Source organism: Chenopodium quinoa, unplaced genomic scaffold (assembly GCF_001683475.1).
Source record: "Chenopodium quinoa cultivar QQ74 unplaced genomic scaffold, ASM168347v1, whole genome shotgun sequence".
Lineage (NCBI taxonomy): Eukaryota > Viridiplantae > Streptophyta > Magnoliopsida > Caryophyllales > Amaranthaceae > Chenopodium > Chenopodium quinoa.
The window spans coordinates 490,294-515,245 of NW_018745523.1; the positions used below are offsets into that span (position 1 = coordinate 490,294).

The window sequence follows — 24,952 nt, forward strand, 5'->3', positions numbered from 1 at the left end:
TTTATTTTATGGTCGAAGCCCCGGTTCATAAAAGTCAAGTTGTTGCGGGTTGCTACGTTGTTGGGCTGTTTCATGTAATGGGCCTACTGAGCTAGACTTTTAATGTTTTTGTGCTGGGCCTGTAATTACGTGTCGTTATTTTGAAGGGCTGATAGCTGGAGATATAACTTACCTCCTTATATGGCCAACTGAAAGACCAAATAAAGAAATCATACCTATAAAAACACTACATACTTGTTGGCAATTTATACTTCTTCCCCGTTTTATAAAAATGGACACGAATTTACTTTTATCATACGGAATATGATATCTTCGACTGTCAAAGATTTTAAACGTGTATTAGACTATTAGTAAATACTACGGAGTACATAGTATGAAACTTGATATTACAATAATATTCATTAAAATAAACCTAAAACATGTTACTTATTTAAGTGACATTTGAAGTAGTATTTTATATAATAGCAAAACACGGAGGTCATGATAAAAGTCAAAGTGTGTAATTTATTATGTAATGAATGGAGTAATAATTATCGACCCTGCTCCGACAATATTATTCTTAATGTAGGTTATATTCACTCGAATTTTCACTAATCTAATCTTTACAAAACCTATATATCTTTTTCTTTGAATTTATATTAATTCAAGATGAAATTTTACTTTTTTTGAAATAACTCTAAGATGAACTTGACAAGCCTTTATTTCTCTTAAAGTTAACTTATTTGTATTTTTTGACTTAATTAATTTAAAGTTTATTTTTTTAAACGGTAAGTTTTGTGTGACCAGCTACACTGTGTTCCCATATTAATTTATAAGAGTAATTTTTATTTGTCGTATGAGTAACCTCGTTTATTCATAAGAGTAACCCAATTTGTCTATTAAAGTAACTCAAATTCGTTATACCAATAATATCAATTAGCAAAAATAACTTCATTATTTTTTTCGAGTAACCCATATTATTTTGTTTTATTCTTTTAACTAATAAAAGAAAAACTTCACTAATTTTTTTTAAAGTAATCCTATTTTCCCATTGGAGTAACCTCACACCCGTCAAGGTAATCCAATTTGCTCATCGCGAAAACACCTTTTACTCAATTAATTGTATTATATGTGAAGTGATTATACAGAATTTGTGTTTTGCAAATTGATTTTTCATTACTAAAAAGAACTCTTTTTTTTCGGATAGATCCTACATCTTTGAAATTAAAAATAAAAAAATCAATATTTCTTTAGGGGTCCTTTGTTTAACCTTTTGCTCTGAGCCTCGAGAATGTTTGAGACTGCCATAGGCTATAGCCATATGCACAAAATTATGCAAGTGAAAAAACATGGAGACAAATAAATGAGTGTGTTAAAGTGGAACTCAATACAATAAATAAGTATATAGAAATAAATTGTTTACAAAAATATAGAGCAAGTAAATTGATGACACGCCTTATAAGAAAGTGTAGCAAGTAAATTGGACAAAAATGTCAACACTTATTGTGAATTTCACGATATTAAGTTGAAGAAAAAGTTCAATGATAAGCTACGTAGCTTACTCTTCTTACTTATTATAGAGGCAGCTTGATTTTATCTATGGAGGAAAAAAATGCGAGAGTGATGAAGTGTTGTGCTCTCTTAACTTCTTTATTTTGGGCTTGTCTCACAAAGATGTTGGCGAGGCAAGACTCACCCAATAAATTTTCGAGAAATAAAAAGATAGAGAGTGTACTAAGGTAAGTGGTGTAAAATTTTTTTGGAAAAAAAGGTAAGAAAATTAGTCAAAAAATGTTTCCAAATTTGGAATAAAGCAAGTAAAAGGGTAAAGAAACTTAGAAACAATTTAAAATTGAAAAGTGTAAATAACTTTAAGAAATAGAGTTAGTATTAACATATACAAGTTAAAATGAATTCGACACAATCTAATAATGTTTTTCTTAATACATCATGGTGAAAATATGATCAAATTTAGTCAAACTAGCACATTATATAAACCTTACCAAGTACAAAAGATTCCACCAAATCAAACTAGACTTTAATACCGAGTAAGATTATAACATACATTTCATTTCAAAAGAACAAATGAGACCCGGTTCTTTTATATAAGATCAGAACAAACACGTGTCATTTCAAGAGAACAAATGAAATCCGACTGTTTTGAGTAAGATAGGAACAAACACATATCATTTCAAGATAGCAAATGAGACCTAATTGTTTTGAGTAAGATCAAACCATACACATTTCATTTTAAGAGGGAAAGTGAGGCATAATTTTTTTTGAGTAAAATAAGAGCGAACACGTGTCATTTCAAGATAGCAAATGAGACACCACTCCTTTGAGTTTGATCAGAGCAAACACATGCCATTTCAAGAGAGCAAATTAGACCCGTTTCTTTTAGACTTGCTCCTCAACGTTTCTATTTAGTTCAATTCAGTTTCATTTAGACCGGTCAAATTTAAGTTAATGCAACTCTATTATTTTCATTACAAAGTACGAAACATTATTTTCCTATTCAATTACGACAGATCCATTCAGATTAATTTCAATTCAAAAGAACGAGACGGGTAATAAAATCAATTTCTCCCTAAGAGAGAGGGGTGTGAAATGCTGCATCTCCTTGCCTAATCCCCACAGAAATTGGCTCGTTGGTTCTATCAAGTTTCAACAACGCCGCTGTTCTGGAGTTGTCTCTTGCCCCTCTTCACTTAGTATCTGCCCTCCTCTAGCTAAAGGTACCAACCTTTTGCTCTTAATCACTCAATTTTCTTTTTTGTTCTCAATTTTGCAAACCATTTACTTTGTTAATTTCTGTTCATTTTATTTCTGGGATTTTCCAATTTCAGTAAATTTTGTCATTGTAATTTTTAACTGAAGCTTTTTGTTAGGTTCAGGTAACCCTGAATTCTGTGTGAATGTTTACAGACTTTATGTTTTTGTTGGAATTCTATTTAAAAAAGTTTATGCATTTTGATTTGGGTTCTTTTTTGCATGCTTAATTTTATTTTTTTGAGAAGTTGTGATTTCCTTCTTGTTGTTATTTTGTTGGATGATATCTAGATTATTTACTCCCTTTGTCCCAAATTAGTGGATCGTCATTTTTTCCTTTTATGTCCGTTCCAATTTAATTTAATTTAATTAACACACTCAGATCAGTGTCTTTGCTCCAGTCTCCCTGAACCCTAGTTGGCAGCACCAACATGGCGATGGTTGAGGCGGCACCTACGAGCATAGGAGGTATCTGAAGGCTACGGCGGCAGTGGCACATGGCCATACCAAATTCAGTATTCTGAATTTTTGATTGTATATTTGTCGGTCCAATTTTCCCATTACAAGAATTAAAATTGCTTAGGCTGTATTTGTTTCATTTTTTGTTTAATTATGTATGGTGATTTTAGAATTTTAGATTATTAGATGGTTCTTAATGTGTGACATTGAGTTAATTCATAGTTCGAGTTGAATTTGATGTGACTTGAAATTGAAACCAAGATATATATCATTGAAATTGATTGTTTTTCCATTTTTGGATAGATGTCAAAGTGTCATATATGAACCTCATTCTTGACTTTTGCAGTGTTCTACTCACAAGAATTAGTTAGATGATTTGTAATTATCTATTACAATGATTGATAGTTTGATTGAGAAAAATGGATTATAAAATCTAAAAGATTAAATCTTTTACTCTTAACTGTAAAATCAATTTTCATCATAAAAAAGAAATGATACAACATTTAATGACCTGGTGCATCAACTAGTTTTTATATCAAAAGGGTTTCTAAACATAGTGTGAGGATTGCTTGATGAGAAGGAAGGCTTTTCCCCTATACTAGGTGTTCTTATGTTCTATAAATGATGTACATTAGTTGCTTTGAGCCCATGAACATGATTTATGTAAATTATTATGTATCATGTGGATAGAAGTTTTGATTTTTATAAACAAGAAGCTTTCCCACTTAATGTCTGACAATGATGGTTTCTTTTCTCTTGAAGATGATTCACTTGCTGGATTGTATTTGTTTAAAAAATGCATATTGGTTTCACGTTAGAAGTATATCATGTTTACTCTATTTTGATTTCCTGTGAGAAGCCGGAGGGAATCGTTGCTGCCTATTTTTCAATCAATTGACTTCCATACGCTTTAAAATTTAGTTAGTATGCATTGAGATTTATTGGGGGGGGGTATATTGTTATAATAAATTTGTCTCAATGTGTCATATGAATAAATTCTGCACCTTTCTTGCTTGTACAACTAAAGCAAAAGCAAACCTGAGGATGGTTCCTGAATTGAGATACTGATGCGGTTTCGTGTGCTGTTCCTAAAGCATATTGTGTGTGAGTTCTGGTATATTTTTTGTTATTAATGCTGGTGAATGCCATTCTTTGTGAGGTGAGTTTCTCATTCTGAAAACATTTTGTTGACCATGGCTATAAGCAGCTTCAAATATTTTTTATTTTTTTATTTTTTTATTTTTTTTTGCTGCAGTGTGGACATGCTGTTGCTGTGCTAACATTCTAAGCTGATCTGTTCACCGTAATCTTTCAGGAAAATAAGTAATGTCGGATATTGAGAAGACTAATAAAATGTGGAGTCCAAAGCCTGTTGAACACGGGGACTCTGAGGCTGCCAAGCTTTGTATGGTTCTTCATGATTGCAAGCAATCTGTCGAGGATTCTTTGCAGCAGACCATCAGGACAAAGAAGCTTAAACATGGAAAATTCAAGGGTCATGATGGGAATTATGTAAGGCTTGGCCCTTGTTTCAAACCTGAAAAGGTTGATAAAGTGCTCAAATCACTTAAGGAGTGTTTTCCGACTGAATTTACCAAGCCACCCTTTTTGAATGAGCCAGAGAAGCTAAAGTGTGATTGGGTGAAAAGCTCAGGCAAGCCAGTCAATGGTTGGACTTCTACCATTGACACTCGACAATGGTTCAATCGACTTTCTAGCAAGCACAATAAATGGAGGAAGATGCGTATTTATGAGTTTTTAAGGCTCTCTACATATCCTGCTTTGCCATTCTATGGTGCTTTGACTCTGGGATTGCTTTGTTGTTGGAACCCCTGCCTCAATGTGTTTGTCACTGGTCAAGGTTTTAAAACCATCACACTTGAGGACATAGCTTTTCTTACAGGGTTGTCTCCTGCTGGTATAGACCTCCCCACTCAAGTTTTAATAGATGGAGCTCTTGACATGGAGAAGATTACACCATGGAAGAATAAAACAAACATGTCATATAGCTCCATTGTGGATTTTTATAACCCTGATAAGAATAAAAATCTTGAAGTTGATATCTCTAGGAAAGAAGAGGTATTGTTTATCAACCTTGCTTTATGTAAATTGATGATGTTCCCTTCTTGCAATGTCAATAAAACTTTCTTGAAGCTTGCGGCAAATATTGAGGCTTCAGGAAACGACCAAAAGGGAATTAAATCCTTGTGTCTTGCCCCTCTGTTCCTGGGACAAGTGTATCGATGTCTCTATCGACTTCGAACCCATGAGAAGCTTTCTACTGCTGGTGGCCCTATATGGGTCATATCTATGTGGGGACTTTTTTACTTCCCTCGTCTTGTTGAACATAAAGATGACGAAGAACTGAAAGCTGACTTTGACAAGCCTGCAGTTCTTCCTGTCAAAGAATGTTGCTGCTATGGAGAGTTGGCTATTCATACCAATTCTCCAGTGGTACATCTAGCATTTGAAGAAGTCTTACGGGGACTTTTGTTCCCCAGGGAGGCAAATCAATCTGATTGGCTTCCTTTTTCTGGTGAGGATGAAATGGATATTTCATCAGAGGTAAAATTTGGGGAGGATACATTAGGGCAATGCATGAAGGCAACAACCCCAATTTGGCTTTTAGAGATATCTTGCATGATGATCCGTGAAAAGGATGAATCACATTGGTCATCAATTTTGTTACCTCGAGACCTCATCTGTCTCGAACCACAAGTTATTGGCGTTGAAGTCTATAATCCCAATCTCGTGGCTCGTCAATTTGGAATGACTCAAGGTCTGGGCATCCCCTACTATAAGACTTTAAATCGTCCTTGGGGAACCAGACCCAATCTCTTGGACATGGCCTTGAAACCAACAGACAACAAGTTTGCCTTCACTGAGACATGGCTGAAGTCTTTCCCTACCTACGAGGTAAAGACTCTTCATATCATCCCTTGGTTTAGACGGGCTGAGATAGACCCAGGTTATGAGCTCTGGTGGATTGATTTTCTCAAGAGGTGTCAGCCTTCATGGCTTGAGGCCTTTGCCACTCTTATTCGGAACATCCAAGGCCCACTAATGGTTTCTTCGCCATCAACTGTCCAAGCTATGAATCCAAGGCAAAGTAATTTACTCTTACCCATCTTACCCTTATTGCTGTCAAATACTTAAATGTCTATTTTTCTGATTCTCTTTAATTCGTGAGTTTTTTTATACTATTAGATAAACAAAGTCGAGCTCGATTCCCTGTTGATCCTCGTCAGACAAAATCTTCGAGCCAGGTACTGTAGGATCTCTTCTACCGCCTCTGTATGTCCTTTTCCTTTATTATGAATAATTGGATATTAATGCTGATATCTATGTACTTTCTTTTAGATAGAAAAAAATGCTCAAACATCTATTGCAAAGAGGGAACTGAAAAGAAAGAGTGAAAGGATCATGGCTGCTTCTACTTCCCGGCATTCAAAGAAGGCTGTTGTGGAAGAGTCTAAAGAATGTGATGATAATACCCCCCTCAGGATATTTAGGAGGCGGCATTCTACTGAATCTACTCCATCTTTCCAGCGTTCCCTCAGGACTATAAGAAAAAAAAGAAAATGTATGCCTTAGCTACATCTCAAATTTTCTTTGAATTTGTAATTTCAAGTTTATATTCACAATTTTCTCTTTGGTGCAGACAATTATCAACCAGTAGTTTCTAGGACTTCAAGTATTGTGCTGGCTTGTTCAAATAATCCAAAACAAATAAACGTTAAGCCGAATAATATCTCACAAACCGTTGGCCCTGATATTTATAACGTTTCCTTGAAAGTTCTCAAGGTTCTTGAGAAGGAAGTGAAAGAGGAAGCAACCACCTATGCTATAGAGCAGGATACTTCCCATGCTACCCAAGGTATTCCAGAATGCTTAACAAAAATAATTGCTGAAGAAATAGGATATGAAACTGCGGGTTCTGAGCCTGAGGACTCACTTGAGCCACCTCATGAGATGGTTCGTGGAATGGGTTCTGCTAATCTCAAAGAGACATCATCTGTTCTTTCAATGGACCTAAGTACCATCTGTTATCCCTTCTTTGTTCTTTTATTATACATCCTGAGTCTAGACTTACTAGTCAAAGTTGCGAAATTTCCAAAAGGATGCAGTAGTTATCTTCTCTAATGGTAAAAGAACTTACCAGGGAATTCATATCTAGCATTAGTTTAGTAAATTTATTCTTCATTCTAAAAATAAGAACAAATTGTTATTTATTTATTTGTGTATTATTTTTTAAATGTTTTTGGGATTATGTTTCTATGCCCTTCTCTCACTGTCTTCACACTTGCCTATTTTAGATAAGGTGACTTTGGAATCCCAGGAAGCCAACCTTAATAGTATCTCTCCTCAAGCAGAAGATCGCCCATCAATAGAAGTGGAGCCTGCGGAAGGCTCTGGGACGAGAGGTGCCACCACTTCAGACAATTCTCAAGCTATTGTTGTTGATGGCTCTTCCGCATTCTTGGAGATGGAGCAACCTTTTAGCCCACAAGGTATCTTTTTAAAGATTTATAAGTAATCTATTCTCAGAAATTTCTTCAAGGAAAATTTACTGAATTCCAAACTCCAGCAGGGGTCAAGTTTTTCAAACCAACTCTTATTAAGAAAATTAGGAACAGACTCCTTGAATTAGTAAACATAGTCTGCCTCCAATATTATATCATTGTGTCAATTTCTACATGAATCACTTTTTTCATACTTTTAATTTTGAACCAAATGCCCTATGTAACCCATATGTCGAGAATGGTTCATATAAGAAAAGTATACTGTTTAATGGAAGTAGCGTTTTAGGTGTTTTATTTATACTTTTTACTGGTTTTTGAGATTGTACCCCTACTTCCTGATGGTTTATGGTTTATATTCATAATTCAGACCTGGGGTAGCGTTTAGTTTTCCTCAACCCTGACAATGCTCTTTTTTCTTAGGGCTCTCTTACACCCCTGAAAAGGCACTTGCTGAGGTAAATTCACTTGTGTGTCTCATTGAGGATACCCTTCGCCCTGCTTCTATTCCATCAGCATTTGATGTTGAGAAAGAAAATGCAGAGAAGATTCTCAATGTATTGCAAAGCAACATGGAGAACCTCACAGCATATGCTGACCTAGCAGATCAGATTAATAAACTTGCTGTTGTATCCCCTCCACAATTTCAGCCTAATTTGGCTCATTTTCGGAACATTTTCTTATCCCTTCAAGATCAGCTGCAAGATATTTATAAAGATGGAGCTAGACAGACCTGCAACACCGACACCCTTCGTACCTTGAGCAGTGCTGCCAAAGAGCTTCGAGATCGTATTCAGAATAGTCAAGAGCGAATAGACCGAATTCAAGCAGAGTGTAACGAATACGATAAGGAGATTGAAGAGCTGGAGTCAAAACTTCTGAACCTGAAGCAACTAAGAGCCAGTAAACAGCAAGAGCTAGCCCTAGAACAGAATAAATTTGCTGATTTTTCCTTAAGTTGGTCAGTTACTATTCCATCTCTTCAAAAGCAGGCTAAAATTATGGTTACTGCTCAACAGACGAAGGCAGAACGGGAATCTACCCTCAAAACTGTCAAGGCTAATGTCCATAGTTTTCTTGAGCTTTTAAGAACAATGTAATTTTCTTCATTTAGAGGAAAAAAAAGATACAGCTATCCTCTCTGTACTTTAGTGTAGAGTATTCCATTGCTGGATGCGCCAAAATGTTTGTATTATTTTATTCAAAACGTCATAATACTTTGGCCTTGTTTGGCAATTAACGATTAGCTATTAGTCGGTTGTGTTAGCTATTAGCTAGTTGTATTAGATGATTGGACAAGTTAATTGTATTAGTTCTTTGTCTAAAAGTGTTGTGAATTACTGTTAGCCGATATAAACTACCTTATTGTCTGAAAAACAAAATAAGGATATTGATTATTTTATTGTTAGGGGAATTTGTGACGATCCTTGGTAAAAAAAAAAAAGTAGAAAATTTTGACCAACCTCGATGTAGATTGATTATTTCATACCTACATTTACAAATCTCTCTTCAAAGACTTAAAACTCAACATAACTTAATCATATATTCTTGGATTTTTTAACATTAATAGATAAACCTTTGGCTGATTCTCCCATATTAGACAAACCTAAAAATCTGTCCATATTGGACAAAAGTTTGCATTTTTTTCTCCCAAAATGGACCAAGCAGGTTACCCTACCTGTTATACTAGGTAAAAGTCCACTTGTCATTAAATTATTGGTCAATTTTTTTTTTAAATTTTTAAATTTTGATATTTTTTTTTTTAAAAAAAAAAAAAACCAAAACCATCCCACTGCCAGCCACTCCCCACAACAAAGAACAACCACAACATCACCACCAAACGCCAGCAACACCTCCAAGCACAGCACCACCACCGCCTCTCCATAACCACCATAAAACCCATCACTTGATCCCCACCTAACCTGTCCCTCCTCCTCGTCAAAGTCGAAGTCGCTGCCCCTCCTTGTGAGAGTCCCCGCCCCCTTGTCGAAATTGAAACTAAAACCCTAGAAATTGAAAAGCGAAAAGGGGAATGTAAGATTAAGTTTGAATACTCAAATCTAATGCAAAATTGGTAAATATGGGAGGTGAATTTAGGGGGATTATGACCGGTTTTATAAGTAAGTTTGTGGTGGTTTCGTGGTGGGTGGTGGTTATGGCGGGGTTTTCGGTAGGTCTAAGGTGGGTTTTTGGATCTTGGTGGTAGTGGGGTGGGTTGGTATGGTGGTTTCGGTGGCTGGTATGGTGGTTTCGGTGTCTGATAAGGTGATGGTGGTTCGTACGGTGGTTGGTGGTTGTGTCTATTGCTTGAGGTTGTTGTTGGTGGCGAACATGGGTGGTGAATGTGGTGCAGTGGTCGATAATGATGGCAGTCGTCAGACGGAGGGAGGAGGGGTGGCTGGCAATGGGGTCAGGGAAGGAGGGGTTGGCTGTGGATTGGGGGTTTGAGTTTTTTTTTTTTTTTTTTTTAATTTTTTTTTAATTTTTTTTTATTTTAGAAGTCAACATGGGTGATGTTGACTTGAATAACCAGTTGCCTGTAAACTCAGTCCATTATGGGCAAAAAATGGCAAACTTCTGTCCAATATAGGCAGATTTATAGGTTTGTCTATTTTGGGAGAACCGGCCAAAGGTTAGTTTATTTACGTTAAAAAATCCTATATTCTTACACTTAATTTAGAGTCTTAATTCAGGCTAATTATAAACTTTTTTTTTGGGTGCCCAAACCTCTCTAATTAAACACTCCCATTAACCCTAAACCTTCGTCTGTGAACAGTCTTGTATAAGATGGTTTTATATGAGTGCTCGCTTCTAAGATATTTTAACCAAGTGCCAATTTTATCAATTGTACATTACTTTTTTGCAACCACTTGCATTACCTTCCTATAGGTCTTACCAGGAGTTATTCCCTCTGCCCTTATGTTTTTTTTTGCCCATTCGACTTTTCACGTTGTTCAAGACGCGTCTTAAGATGTACTACCTCCGTTTTTTTATTATCTGCAACAACAATACTTTTCACGGAGGCCTAGGCAAAACAATTTGTAGTTGTTTAGGAGAATATAAGTGGGAAGTGGGGTATTTAATTAAAGCATTAAAAAAGGAGGGAAAAATTTCTGTTTTTTTGTATAAGAGAGAAAGTGGTCCCTTTTTAAAAAATACTGTGGACCCTAAATCATTTTTGGGGCCAATTTTTTCCCTCTAAAACTTTTTCACCTCCTTTTTCAAAAATTTCAGCAAACTTTTTCAAACAAACCCCTTCCCACGAAAAAATTCCCTCCCTTTTTAAAAAAACAGATTTCAGCCAATTTTTCCCCCCTTTGAATTTTTCATTAAGGGGGGTATTTATAGAACCTGCCACAGTGTTTACAAACATTCCTTCATAAGATACAAAAGATTACAGAGAGTACAAGTTTCTTCCAAAAGGTTACACCTACACTAATATCCAAAAGCTAAATTAGTCCTAGGTTAATTGCAGCATCAGCTTCTGATTTTTTGGTTCAGCAACAACACAACAATAAAAAAAAAAGCCCCCCTCACTTCATTACCAGGCCTGAAATTTGGGGAACTCGACATCATCAGTATAAGCATCATGTCAGCTATTGAAGATGATGATTTTTTCAGCATTGATCAAATGCTACATGATGAAAACATAATGGGACACACTGAAGCAAACAACATGCAAGGGACTGTAGACAATAACATGAACAACAATGTGCATGAAGGTGGAATGCAGCAACACAAAGGTAGAAAACAGCTCACTGTTTCCCAGAAAAGGCAACTTGTTGATGCTTATCTGTTGAAGTTAGGGGGGGGATTGCCAAGAGGATTTTTAACACAGCAAGCAAACAAATTTAATGTCCACATGTCAACAGTTCAGAGGCTATTCAGAGACATAAAATTCCAAATGGCAATGGAAAATGTGATAGATGTCAGAAGTAAGAAGTTGGGCAAGACTGGACCCAAACCAAAATAGTACACAGATGAGTTTCTGCAATCAGTCCCTCTTTACAAGAGGACAACTGAGAGAAGCTATGGAGCTGCTCTCAAAATCCCACATGTCACCATCCATAAATTACAGAAACAAGGGAGACTCAGAACACATACAAGCACAAATCCCCCACATCTGACAGACAACCACAAGATAACAAGAATGAAATGGGTGCTAAGTCATCTAATGCCTGCTGAAGACAGTGGGGACCCTAAGTTTGTGGACATGCAGCAAGTTGTCCACATTGATGAAAAATGGTTCTACTTGAACCCAGAAACTAGGAGGTTCTACCTCCTACCAAATGAAGCTAACCCATATATGTGCCAACAGTCCAAAAGGTTCAAAGTGAAGGGCATGTTCATGGCAGCCATAGGGAAGCCAATTTTTGACCACCAAGGAGCAGTATTACATGATGGAAAGTATGGAATATTTCCATTTGTGTATGAAAGCACATCAAAGAAAAAAAGCAAAAACAGGGAAGCTGGTGTTGTAGAAATCAAGGCTACACAGAATGTCAACAAAGAAGCCATAAGGGCAATGCTACTGAATAATGCCATTCCAGGCATCAAAGCTAAATGGCCTTCCCATCTACCCAAGGATATATGGATTCAGAAGGATAATGCCAGACCTCATCAAATTCCAAGGGATGAGGAATTTGTGTCAGCCTGTCAGTCAAATGGATTCAATATTCAGTTCATATACCAGCCACCTCAGTCCCTAAACTTAAATGTGCTAGATCTAGGCTTGTTCAATGTAATACAATCACTACAATACCAATCATTCCCTAAGAACTTAGTGGAACTGATAAACAGGGTAAAAGAAGCTTATGAGTTGTTCAACCCAGTGTTGAACAAACATTGTTGGATAACACTACAATGTTGCATGGAAGAAATACTCAATCACCTAGGAGGGAATAACTTCACCCCACCACACAAAGGGAAGAAAAGGCTTGAAAGGATTGGGTTGCTGCCAGAGCAATTACAGGTGGACAACAAGGTGGTTAAACAAGCTATTGACTACCTCAATACTATATTCATATCAACAAGTGAAGGAAATGAAGAAGATGAAGGACAGGAAGTTGATGCAGACTGAACACAAGTCAGACACATGAAGAAGGTTTTAGTGAGACCGCCAGACATAACCAATGAATAGCAATGAAGCAGCAAGAAACATAGTATGTGATGTTTTCTGTTTTTTTTTTTGTTGATTATTGTATGACAATCATTGGTTAGGTGTATTTTGTTTTAAGTCATGCCTACTAATATTGTAAGGCAGTCTTAGCTACCTTTATTTGGACATTGTAAAAGTTTTTGGTAGAATTTATGATATCAATTGTGGTTGGTTTATTTACAACTAGGGGCACATAATAAACATCAAATGTGCAACACAGACTGATACATCAATCCATTAGACAGGGTTTTTTTTTATCACATAAATTGCATAAGTGGTTCCCTCAACAACAATTCTCATATGAAGTTGTTGGAGCAATTCCAACTTACGAATTTTTTGTATCATATGAATCCCTTCATCACATGGATTTTCCAAGCACACACAACACAGGCCGGGACTCTTAGTTGACATAGGGACAGATAGTTCATAAGAGGACTCACACAGGGACACACATGAAGGCCACAAGTTCATCATCATTCACCATATCACTAACCCCAATGCCTTTAGAATGCCTAATTTGTTCAGCCACCAAGTATTCACAAATCAAATGAGGCAAATTAATTATCAAAAATCAGTGCAGACAACACACTTTTCAACCCTTCAACAGCCTACAGTAATTGTGAACAAGTCTAAACATAGCAAACACAGCATAATTAGGGCAACCATCGAGCAACTGAGGCTACTAATCACAAATCAGTTCAGACAACCCAAAATTTTCCCTCCATCAACAGCCTACTATGAATCTGAACAATTCTTAACATAGAAAACACAGCATAATTAGGTTACCAATCACAAAACAGATCATCAAAGGACCTTTAACCCAACAATATGCAACACTTACTACCAATAACTGTCAACACACCAAACATACCCAAATAAGGCCAACCATAATCCAAATCAGGTAACAGAACACAAATCAGTACAACCACTCCACATGTTCAGCCAATAACAGTCAACAATTACTAGCCAATCACTATAATCAAGGCAAACCATTTCAACCACAGAACCTCAAATCAGGAAATTAATCAAAACCAGAAGATAATTTATATCAAAGACTAGGAGAACATGAAAACGATGAATCAATTAATTCTAGGGTAAGAAATGACTTACACTACTTGATTAGTTGGAGACAGCAGTTACGGCGCACTGCTTTCAGCGCTCTTAGCAGGAAGGGACTCAGATCTCTCACGTTTTTTGCCAGAGAGACCTTCCTTGGCCCTAGATCTGACCTCAGCCACCCCCTCTTCAACGGATTTAGGAGGCGAAAGGGCTGCAACAGGGGCATCATCGTCATCGCTGACTAGAACAATGACTTCTGGAGGTGTTTTGGTCGAAGCCTCACCAACCTTTCCCAGATATGATATCTTAGCATCACAACGCTCCTCATCAGAGTCATATCGAGCAAGCTTCGCACCCCCACCTGTCCTACGCTTCATATCCAGGTAAGTAGCAGAACGGGTCCCAACCAATCGCATCTTCCCAGTGCGTCGCTGGCACTTGTAGGTTGCAACAACGCCCAGATCTGGGTTTTTTTTTTGTTTGGGGAACTCATTTTTCTGGGTTTTTTGAAGACGAAAGTAGAAGAACACCAAGATCTACAAAGATTAGGGTTTCAACTTGAAGAGAGAGAGAAGCAAAAGGGGACTGTTTTAGGAGAACATAGAGAGTTCGAAGGTAGCGTTCAAAATTAGAAACCACAAATGCGTTGGAATATGGAAAACAAGGCAGATGAAGAGATGCGTCATTAATGGAGGTGGTTGGGGGATACATTGAAGATGGTAGGTGAGGAGGTGAAGGGTTTCTGATTTTTTGAAGAAAAAAGGGAAAGGTGATTCTGATTTTTGGTGGGAATGATTAAGTAGGATGTATGATTATGGGGTTTATTAATCATAGCTAGATAGTAGTTTAGTACATAATCAGTTTTTAATAAGGGTAATATGGTAATTTTACCATTTAAAAACTTACTACAAAAGGAAAAAAAATTGTTTGTTGCAAATAATACGAAACACCCAATTTTAGTAATTGTTGCAAATAATAAAAAACGGAGGAAGTATATATCTCTATTTTTATAAGCGTAAAAATTATAAAAATTTGATATTAATAAGAGCGCTTAAAATGTATATATCTATATTTTGATAAGTGTAAAAATTATAAAAATTTGATATTAATACGAGTATAATGTACAATGAGATGATTTCAAAAAGATCTCATATATTACCGGAAATTATGGTCAAATTTATTAAAGTTTGACCCAAATATTGATACAAAAAAAAAAAAAGGGGGAGAGGAGATTATACTCTTTTTTTTTTTTTTTGATTGACAGTTAGAAGAATATTACCATTAATAATTAGCCGTACGACATCTACAATTATAATAAAAATTTGTAAACCACAGATCTAGAGAAAATAATATAACTTTTACAATCAAAATCATAACTATTTTGCATATCGGGCATAGCTCACACTCCACCGCTTCAAACTTGACGCGAGCAATGATTTTCGATGTATTTGCATCTTTCCAAGTAGACTTTCACAATTTGTGCATTTTAATCGTAGAGTTGATGACGAACCCTAAACTCATATGAATCTAAATCACCTTCTCAATTATTATTAAAATCCTAAAAATAAAATTCTCATCCATAAATGAGAATCAAAATCCCAGAAAATTGGGACAGACTCTCACAAACGGAGAGAACAAAACAAAGCAAAACCAATCAAAAACACAAAAAAAATAAATTAAATCAAAGAAAAAGGGTCGGAAATAGTCTAATTTAAAACCCTAAAAAGAAAGGAGAGAGAGGATAGAAGAGAAAAGAGAGGGAGAGCTTTTATTAAAAAAAAAAAAAAAAAAAAAAATTAAAAATTTGAGATTATACTCATACTTGGTAGGGAAACTTGTTCCCAGCATAAATCTAACGCTATCAAATTTCCCCCCTTTTCCTTTTTCTGTCTGTACATGTATGTGTATGTGTTGTTGGTGAATAGGTATTAATGGCGGACAAACCAAGTAAAGCTTTGGTGATCTATGGTTATGGCTTAGCACCTCACATCACTCCTTCTCATTCCTACATTCATGATCTTGCATCTAAAGCTTGCTGTGGCTTCTTAGCCCTTGATGATTCCTCTCCTACTCCAGGTTTAGCTTTCTTGATTATCATTCTCATTTCAATTTCAGCATTTTTGCTTTGATTTCTTAGATACCCAGAATCAAAATTGGAAAATTTGATCATTTCTATGTTTGATTTTATGTTTATTTATCAAAATTAATGATTTTGCTATATGGGTTTTGTATAAAAAGTCAAGATATGATCGATTTTATATAGTTTAGGAAAAATTTAATTAGGATTAGTGTCATGGTAATTGGTCAAATGAGTTTATTGTCAAATACTTGTGTAGTTAGAGTTGTTAATTGTTTTGTAATGGTGATTTTATATTTTGTTGTAGAGAAACTGGAAGTCATTTAGTGCTTGAGCTAGGTGTTATGTTTGATCATAATTTATCACCAATTGAGATAATGATTCATGTTTTATGGTTCCTTGCCCTGTAAATTGTAATGCCTTCATCAGTTTTGGTCAGTAGATTGAAAATAGTATTGGGATTGATAACGGATTTGAGGATTGCTATTGAAAAACCTTGTGCATGATGTTAAGCACTTTATGTCGATTGTCACTTATGATTGTTCGCTTAATTGATGCTCAAATTCAGGATAGAATTCTGAATGTTACTAGATGCAATGATCTTAACCATATAGACATTTTAGGCTCATTGAAGCGGGTAGGATGGTTCCTGATCCTTAATATTCTATCTGGTCTTTACCTGCAATTTAAATCAATCTAAGCTCATGTTTTCTCCAGTTTCCTTGCCCGTGTGTTTTGTTGTTTTGTTTTGTACTATGGCGAGAAATAGTCTCTTTGATTCTGGTTATTTTTAGCAATTTCTCTTGTATGCATATTGTTTGTTAGGGTTCTTTTCTTATCAGTCAAGAAGTCATATAAAATAATTTTTGTAATTAAGTTGGATAAATAAAGGTGTGGCGATCATGAAACACCATAACCCCTCACTAAATGGGGTATATGTCTAGATTTGAATATTCTTCTAAAATTCTCCTGTTATGTTTGTTTTTTTACAAGTAATGGATCTTGTTTGAGTTAGTCATAGCGTAATTTCTGTAGTGGTTTGAGATGCATTTGCTTGTGTGCATCTCTCTTTGACTCCTTGGATGTTGTAAAATTGAAAGTGGGAGAAGGGCATCTTTATGCGGAGTTAATTAAATCACTACCTGTCTTCTATTGTAGAAGTAGAAGATGAGAAACTTATCAGAGAACTGGCACAGCTACTGGATGCCAATGAAGCTGTAAGTATCGCTATGTGTGGATACAAGCTTTGTTGCTGTATAGGTTCTTTCCATGTTCACATTTACTTTTTGGGTTCAGAGTGAAAAGAAGGATCTTGGATCAGAAGCCTCAAAGCAAGTTCCCAGCATAGGGGATAGGTAAAAATGGTTCTATCATGGGAATTTTTGAGAGCAACAATTCTTGTAAATAAGTATTAAAAACCCAAGTGGTTTCCCTGACAGGTTCATGGGAATGAAAGCTGCTATAGTCTCTAGTAGTCCTGCTGTCAAATCCTTTGGAGAGAAGCTTGGCTTCAGTAACCTGGATGTTCAATCGGCTGATTTTGCAGCGGATGAGTTGCTAAGAACACTTGGATTTTTAGATGGGAATATAGCTGATGGCCATTATGATCTGGTCTTTGTTCATATTGGAGCACATGTGGGGGAAAGTGCACAGAATGATCTCGACTATGTAAACAGCTTGGTTGGGAGGATATTGCAAGTTGCCCAACCTGGGTCAGAAATTGCATCCCGATTGCATTTAACTCTCATCATGAGCTATGGAGCTGTCTTAGTGGATGATCCAAACTTATCACTTGTATCCTTGCATGATGGAAATGATTCTAACCTCCAGTCCCTCTTTCCACGTCAAAGCTATACCGTGAAAGGAGTAAATCCAAGGAATGGCATCAGGTACTTAAATGTTTTGATTTGATTCCAACTCTTTGTCTCTGTTGGTTTTGTGTCTAATTTACAAAACCCCAGGTTAGGATATTTAAGGGCTTGTGAGGGAGCGGATGAGAGAAATGAAGCAGATACATATTATACTGCTTCATGGATTATTAATTTTTTCTTTACAGGCACCATTGTCCAATATTAATAGCACAATGGCAGGATGCTGTAACTCGTAAAGATATGGCGCAAGAGTTTTCTTTCACTGAGTTCAAAAAGGTTTGTCTCTATAACTAAATTTTTCATGCTATCAGGTTTTTTTGGTCGGGAAAAGAGTCAACTGTGCAAATTTCTATTCTTCCCTTTCTGATAACTAAAAAAAAATTACGAGGAAAAGAAAAGATAGAACCTTATGTAATTTAATTTTTGCTGTCATTTCAGAATTGCGGAAACCTTGCAATAGCAGCAGATAGATTTTTGTATGAGATAGCCTTTAAACTATGGAAGGCACCCAAGTATGGAGCTTAGAATGCGAGCTGGAGTTTAGCTGCGTATGACATGGGATTCTGGAGCTGCAATGATCAAGAATGCAGTAAATCGAGCCACACCCGAATGCCAATATTCTAATATCATCACTGAGCAGCTTCAGATTGACATTTCTGAAAAGCTGAAGCTAATTCTGACGTGAGAGAGCTAGACAGATAACTGATGCATCAACTACTTTAAACAGATCTGATGTGATAGATGTAAAAATTTAATTTGTAATTTTGTTTTTGGAATGCACTGCAATCATAAGTCATAACCTGACATTATGAAAGTTTTGCATTTGCAACATGCTGCTTGAAATCAAACAGACGGGAATAAATGTCAAATGCAAAGGAAAGTTGTTTATTTTTGTCACAACGTTTTGTTTTCATCTCAGTTATTTCTATTTTAATTTCTTGGGCTATATTCTGCATAATTTTGTGCACGCCCTTCTGTCCAAAATTGTTCTGGCATTGCTCATATCCTGTGTGATTAACCAATATCATTTTTTGTTAAAAAAAAAAAAAAAAACCAATATCAATTTTTTTAATGGAACCTGTTCTTTACATTAGATGCTATTTCTTAAGGATAATTTGTAAATTACCACCCAAAAATGTACCTGTTTTTGAATTAACCACCCGTTTAATTTTTTTTTTTTTATTTTACCACCCCTTAAATTAAATAATCACTCAGTTTACCACCCATTTTAAAATTCCGGTTGTTTTCCGTCTGTGGGCCCCAGTTAACACAGGTGGTAATTTAAAAAATTTCCCCATACTTTCATTTTATCCCTCGATTTTTTTCCTCTCCTTCTTCAACCTTCTTCAATCCTCCATTTTTCTCTAACCTTCTGACAAATTCTTCTTCTCCCCCTTCCCCTAGTTTCTTTCTCCTCCATTTTTCTTCTATCAAAATGATGAAAAAATCCTCAAATTTAAGCAACAAAGCTTGGAGTATAGCTTCTTTAATGGCAGAATTCCCTCTTTCTCCTTCCTCTTTTAATTTAATTAACAACTTTTGTAATAATTGGATTGGGGTTTTTCTGAAATTAGGGTTCATGCTTCAATTGAATTGGGGGTTTTCTTAAATTAGGGTTCTTATTTTAATAGAATTAGGGGTTTTCTTAAGTTAGTGTTTATGTCTATCAAATGGGATGGAAGACTCAACCTTCTCCACACATCTCTCAATGCCGGATATCTACGCAATATATGATCAATTGTTTCCTCATTCCTACAACATACAAAGCACCTCGCATCATACGCCAGATTGAGACCAAACATAATAGCCTAAGCTTCAGCTTCTAATGGGGAGCACGCAATAGAGATACCCATACTTGCAGTCATCATGATATCCCCAACATCATCTCTGACGATCATCCCAACTCCAATCATATACCACTTTAGAAATCCTTATCTTTGCAATAGCTGCCACTTCAAACTCAGAGAGTAAATCTCCGAGGTCTTGAACTCGATGAAATTCTATTTCCAGGAAACAGGGGTATCCATTTGTCACCCCACAAGCAGACACTTCTCCCATTGCCAATAAGCCATCTTGAACCCTCAATGATATAGTACAATGTGAATTAAAGAAAGATGCCCACTCATACTTATATTTTGACAGCTAGAAATTTCTGAAATCAGACATGGGCATTTTATTCTCTTGATGAAAATGTTGTTTAATAATGATGAAGTTAGTAACATGCTCAAATGGAGATAGGGTGCAGATTTAATTACAAAAGTTGTTAATTAAATTAAAAGAGGAAGGAGAAAGAGGGAGCTCCGCCATTAAAGAAGCTATACTCCAAGCTTTGTTGCTTAAATTTGAAGAATTTTTCATCATTTTGATAGAAACAATGGAGGAGAGAGAAAGTGGGGGAGGGGGGAGAAGAAAAATTTGTCCAAAGGTTAGAGAAAAATGGAGGATTGAAGGTTGAAGAAGGTAGGAAGAAGGAGAAAAAATGAAAATATGGGGAAATTTTTTAAATTACCACCTGTTAGGTGGGGCCCACAGACGGAAAACCACCGGAATTTTAAAATGGGTGGTAATCTGAGTGATTATTTAATTTAAGGGGTGATAAAATAAAATAAAAAATTAAACGGATGTTTAATTCAAAAGCAGGTACATTTTTAGGTGGTAATTTACTAATTATCCTTTTCTTAATAATGTTTCGGAGATGGCTGGAAGTTTGTGTTCTGAGCTTGTCATGAGGAGGTATCAATGCAAAACATAAAGAGCCAGATGGAATCAATGTCTGTGCAACGCCGAAATTTTTAAAAAAATCCCTTCAATCCCCTGTAAAAATGCCAACCTTCCATATAGTTTATAATTGCAACCTTACAAAATGTCTACCTGTACCATGCTGCCATTTACAGCTTACAAAAGTTTGAATTATTATTACCAAATCTCCAATCACCTAGCATTCTAGTATGTTGTTGACAACATAGGTTCCTACCACAAACCAAGCAAGAAGCATGAGAGAAAAAGATAGCAGTGCGATCAAGAAGGGCCAGCCAACCATGTAAATGCCGAGGCACAGCACTGCTAGAAAAGGCAAAAAGGATCTTAAGACTGACATGCCATCCACCCATCTTCCCTTGCATAGGACCACTGCAGCAACATTAATCATGTTCCAGCTCATTGATCCACCATAGCAAAGGCGATTCAGACAGTTGGCCACAAATGAGTGGCAATTGCACGTGAAGAGATTGTACGATTTGTTCTCGTAGTGTCGCAAGCTTGTTTCTAGAGCGTCATCCCAAGATATAGCAGTACCAAGCTCATGATGTTTGTAGCGCTGCTCGCATTTGTGCCTTGATAAATTCTGAGGAAAGCAGCACTACAATAAACAACACAAATAGGGTCAAATGAATATATGATCATCTTCCAAGTTATTTCTTCCACACAGAGAGACAAGTAATTCTAACAAAAAATAAAAAACCAAAACAGATACCCACCAATTGAATGCACAATAATATTCCATAGTCATCAAAGTATATCAACCAAACTCCATCAATTTTTCAAAACAAGTTCCAAGTGAAAAAACAAAATTAGATCTTAAAGATTATATCAGATAAACTATATGGTTAAAATTAGGTTCTAGCTTCATAAAATCATAAGGCAACCTTGACATTGACCTTGAAAGATTTTACCAACAGGCTGTTTAATTATTTGTTTAATGTTATATCACTGCATTGCAAGTAAAAGGATAAGCATACCATTTTGAAGAAACATAACTTGCAGTATATTTTAAACAGATAACATTGTTTGAGATAAAGTTTTTGCCTAATAACAAGACATTATACATATAAGTTGTACATAATACTCCGTAATAAACAAGTGGTAGAAAACAAGCAATAATGCTCTCTCATTATACATATAAGTTGTACATAATACATATAAGTTGTAATTATAAATTCTCAATAATCCTAATTATAGCACAGGAATTTACAGCCTCAAAATAATGCTGGTGGAAATAGTCAAAATTAGCAGGGCAATACCTGTTTTCTGTCAAGTTGGTAATATCTTGCCACTGCACCAAATGCAAAATCGTTTACAGTTACAAGATTAGACCCGGAAAAGTCAAGAATAGAGCCATCCTCTCGACATATGCCAACATGTCCAATAAAAGGTGCCAACCATGAGACAACTGGAAGTGGAGTCCAAACTAAACAACACGGGAACTTCGACTTCACCGGATCAATATCATCAAGAGGCCATAGTTCATCTAGCACGCTTACAGTTTCATCAGTGCTACCTGCTTCTAAACCCATTCCAGAAAGTGTTGCATGTATCATAAGGCTATCGTAGATGGTTTGAGAAGATGTGTAACATATCAAATATTGATTTCAAACATATTCCATTGCTCCCAATGTTGATCAGCATTCCCACCAGCACATTCCAACTCAGAGGCCTGAAAGCAGAAATTAAGGAGCGTTTTATTTACGGTACAATTGCAGGCAGACAATTTAAAACACTAATAAAAGTTTGGAAGCAATTTTTTTCTTGAATATCTGTCAAAACCATAAACTTTATAAAGTAGTTCTTCAATTTGGAATATCTTTAGCCTTGCAAGATCTCAACATTCAACCAATTATAACTAACGTGTAAAACTCGGACCAAAGAGTAATACATAAGGTTGAAACCTCAGTATCGACTAGGGTCTTGGATAAAGCCAATATACCAAATATACCATAATAGACTGCTGAGAAGAGACTAAAAGAATAATCCTGGTGATATTTGCTTTCTGTGCAAAAGGAGTCGTCTGTTTACACATTGTAAGTCCACAACTCGTGGATTGGGTGTTTCAATTGCAGATTACTCTCAATAACATAAAGGAGAGAACAAGGTTCAAAATCTTGCACTAATGTTTTCCTGCTATTACCTCACCCAAAAAAGACCACCTTAGTTGATGGTATGTTAAGGAGACGTGACAAGAGAAGTGACCAGTAAGTAGAAATAGAGATTTTGTGCGTGTATATTTTGCCTATTTAGGAAAAATCACCACATTTCTGGAGGTTAAATTGTTATATCCAATACAAAGGCTCAGTACGTGGTCAAGTCCAACACTAAGGCAAACAAGGGAAAGTACAATGTCAACCCCCCCCCCCCTCCCCCAATTCAAGTGAACAGCACACTAGCATAGTATACACCAAATCAAAAAACGAAAATATGTTTCAATGCGTAATTACAACAACCAACCAAAAATAAAAAAAAAAACGAAGCCTTAATCCCGGGTCGACAACATGAACCATGATTTTATCTCCAATAAACATCAAACATGATCCCCTCTCTCCATTCCCTTTCCTCCGTGTTTCAATGCTTAATATTCTATAAAAATTAAGCTTTAGAAACTAAAATGCTTATATTTGTCTTCAATCAGGGAGCATTGAGGATGACTTTTGCACTACACAAAAGCTTTGGGCAAGAATTTTTCCAAGACAATATTCGTCGCAGCCAAGACTAACATTTAGCAGCAACATTTTCCTTGCAATTATACTCGTCTTGGCAACAATGAATATTGCCTTAAAAAAATCACCATCAAACACTTTTGTTAAAGCAGGATTTCCCCATATCCTTTCCAATGCAAACAACCCAAATCATAAATCTCTGACACATATACAGGCACAAAAAATTGTGACCCTATCCAATATCCATCCTCTACTCAATTTTTTCCAAGCATCATACACTCCTTCCCAAAAATCCAGGGAAAAATAAAAAATCAAATCTTTTTCCCCAATTCAGGCTACTAGATTCATTATTACAAACCCACAAAATAATACAGAAATTAAAATCCCACCAAAAATAATATCTTAAGACTAAGACATTCAATGAAAAATGGAAAAAATAGCAACAAGAATGAAATCTAAACCAACCAAACAAATCAACTTAATTAAATTTCAACTAAATAAGAAAAAAATTTAAAGAAAATGTAATAAAATAAATAAATAAAGCTTAAAATTATAAGATTGAAGAGAAATATTACCAAGAAGAAGAGCATAAAAGGAAGAACAGATCAGAAAATGTGTTGTATTTTCCAGTTGAAGGGTGTTGTGTTTGCTTCTGTTTTTCATGTTGCAAAAACCACCTGCCAAACCACCACCTGCTTTCTTTTATTTCCAAAGATTTCATCTTTCCCAATAATTAAATAAAATAATTAAAATTAAAAAATTAAAAAAGGGGGTGAATTTCTTCTTCAAGAAAATAGATTGGAAGTTGGAAAAATGGAAAGGTTCATGAACCTTTTTTTTCTTTATTTCTTATCTAAGTTTTGGTTTGGTGGGTCCATCTACTTTTTTACTTTTTTTAGCAAAGGGGGTTGGATCTTGTGATCATGAGTCTACTATAGGTTGGTGAGGTGTAATGCTGCGAGTTTGACACGTGTAATTTGTGAGATGTTAAGTATTGGTTAGTGGTGAGTATTTGACACGTGTCTTTTGATAGGATATTAAGGGTAGATTAGTGTAGTAATTAAAGGTGAGGTTGATTGTAAAGGAAAATTAGGATTTGAAGAATGCAAATGGAAAGTGGGACCCACAAGATCTAGTCAGTAGTCATATGTTAGGATGAATGTCACTATTTGTAACTGTTACTTTTGGGTGAATTCGTGGTTTTGAGGTTTCTATGGAAAATATCTAAATTTTTTTAGTTGAGCAAATTATGGAAGTTGAAGACTTAATTAACAATGACTAGTACGCTTGATTTGATGGTCCTACATCACTTGGGGATTGGATTCGATGGCAAAACTTTTTTGAGTATGTAAAAGAATATTTTCAAGGTTTCAATTAGCGTGTAAAGGTAGTTGTGAGTCGTGTCGTGTGTTGAACCTCTGTAACTTCATGTTTAAGAGTTGGTTAAGCATAACCCATTAGATATATGTCCTTCGCGTTGTGTTGAATATTTTGAATAATTGCTTTAGGCATAATTCAAGCCCATGTATCATTGTTATTGTTATATGTCTAAACCAAATTTCACTTATTTTATCATGTCGTGCTTTTTAATTATTATGATCTAAATACAACCCACGACCCAACATGGACCA

At 35.8% G+C, this 24,952-nt stretch overlaps 4 protein-coding genes across 13 annotated transcripts; 3 read left to right on the forward strand and 1 right to left on the reverse strand.

The window, feature by feature from the left end:
- The first annotated feature begins 2,513 nt into the window (after window positions 1-2,513).
- LOC110715660 lies at window positions 2,514-9,129 on the forward strand. 10 transcript variants are annotated; one of them, XM_021894249.1, is made up of 8 exons: window positions 2,515-2,714; window positions 3,136-3,290; window positions 4,523-6,316; window positions 6,415-6,473; window positions 6,568-6,790; window positions 6,869-7,243; window positions 7,524-7,718; window positions 8,151-9,129. In XM_021894249.1, the coding sequence occupies exons 3-8, from the start codon at window positions 4,534-4,536 to the stop codon at window positions 8,825-8,827; spliced, it is 3,312 nt and encodes a 1,103-aa protein (XP_021749941.1). In that variant the 5' UTR covers window positions 2,515-2,714; window positions 3,136-3,290; window positions 4,523-4,533; the 3' UTR covers window positions 8,828-9,129. The 10 variants fall into 10 exon arrangements, with proteins under 10 accessions (XP_021749947.1, XP_021749941.1, XP_021749942.1 ...); XM_021894250.1 differs by having other exon boundaries at window positions 3,136-3,282; XM_021894251.1 differs by having other exon boundaries at window positions 3,136-3,216.
- Window positions 9,130-11,877: 2,748 nt separating this feature from the next.
- LOC110715416 lies at window positions 11,878-12,807 on the forward strand. The gene has a single exon (XM_021893999.1). The coding sequence runs from the start codon at window positions 11,878-11,880 to the stop codon at window positions 12,805-12,807; it is 930 nt and encodes a 309-aa protein (XP_021749691.1).
- A 2,896-nt stretch (window positions 12,808-15,703) lies between these two features.
- Window positions 15,704-18,805, forward strand: LOC110715328. Its single transcript, XM_021893893.1, has 6 exons — window positions 15,704-16,020; window positions 17,180-17,238; window positions 17,318-17,376; window positions 17,461-17,910; window positions 18,078-18,168; window positions 18,331-18,805. Exons 1-6 carry the CDS (start codon window positions 15,876-15,878, stop codon window positions 18,415-18,417), a joined length of 891 nt encoding a protein of 296 aa, XP_021749585.1. The 5' UTR covers window positions 15,704-15,875; the 3' UTR covers window positions 18,418-18,805.
- Window positions 18,806-20,681: 1,876 nt separating this feature from the next.
- Window positions 20,682-24,130, reverse strand: LOC110715329 (protein REVERSION-TO-ETHYLENE SENSITIVITY1-like). Its single transcript, XM_021893894.1, has 3 exons — window positions 23,897-24,130; window positions 21,912-22,324; window positions 20,682-21,250 (listed from the first exon to the last, which is right to left on the reverse strand). The coding sequence occupies exons 2-3, from the start codon at window positions 22,206-22,208 to the stop codon at window positions 20,828-20,830; spliced, it is 720 nt and encodes a 239-aa protein (XP_021749586.1). The 5' UTR covers window positions 22,209-22,324; window positions 23,897-24,130; the 3' UTR covers window positions 20,682-20,827.
- Between the last annotated feature and the right edge of the window lie 822 nt (window positions 24,131-24,952).

What these genes read in the sequence shown, in the direction of transcription:
- LOC110715660 (XM_021894247.1), top strand. Translation starts at nt 4,534, where the DNA reads ATGTCGGATATTGAGAAGACTAATAAAATGTGGAGTCCAAAGCCTGTT. An exon ending in AGCTATGAATCCAAGGCAAA is followed by an intron (nt 6,317 to 6,414) that starts GTAATTTACTCT and finishes TTATACTATTAG; the next exon opens with ATAAACAAAGTCGAGCTCGA. An exon ending in AGACAAAATCTTCGAGCCAG is followed by an intron (nt 6,474 to 6,567) that starts GTACTGTAGGAT and finishes ACTTTCTTTTAG; the next exon opens with ATAGAAAAAAATGCTCAAAC.
- LOC110715416 (XM_021893999.1), top strand. Translation starts at nt 11,878, where the DNA reads ATGAAATGGGTGCTAAGTCATCTAATGCCTGCTGAAGACAGTGGGGAC.
- LOC110715328 (XM_021893893.1), top strand. Translation starts at nt 15,876, where the DNA reads ATGGCGGACAAACCAAGTAAAGCTTTGGTGATCTATGGTTATGGCTTA. An exon ending in TGATTCCTCTCCTACTCCAG is followed by an intron (nt 16,021 to 17,179) that starts GTTTAGCTTTCT and finishes CTTCTATTGTAG; the next exon opens with AAGTAGAAGATGAGAAACTT. An exon ending in GTTCCCAGCATAGGGGATAG is followed by an intron (nt 17,377 to 17,460) that starts GTAAAAATGGTT and finishes TTTCCCTGACAG; the next exon opens with GTTCATGGGAATGAAAGCTG.
- LOC110715329 (XM_021893894.1), bottom strand. Translation starts at nt 22,208, where the DNA reads ATGATACATGCAACACTTTCTGGAATGGGTTTAGAAGCAGGTAGCACT. An exon ending in ACCAACTTGACAGAAAACAG is followed by an intron (nt 21,251 to 21,911) that starts GTATTGCCCTGC and finishes TGTTTATTGTAG; the next exon opens with TGCTGCTTTCCTCAGAATTT.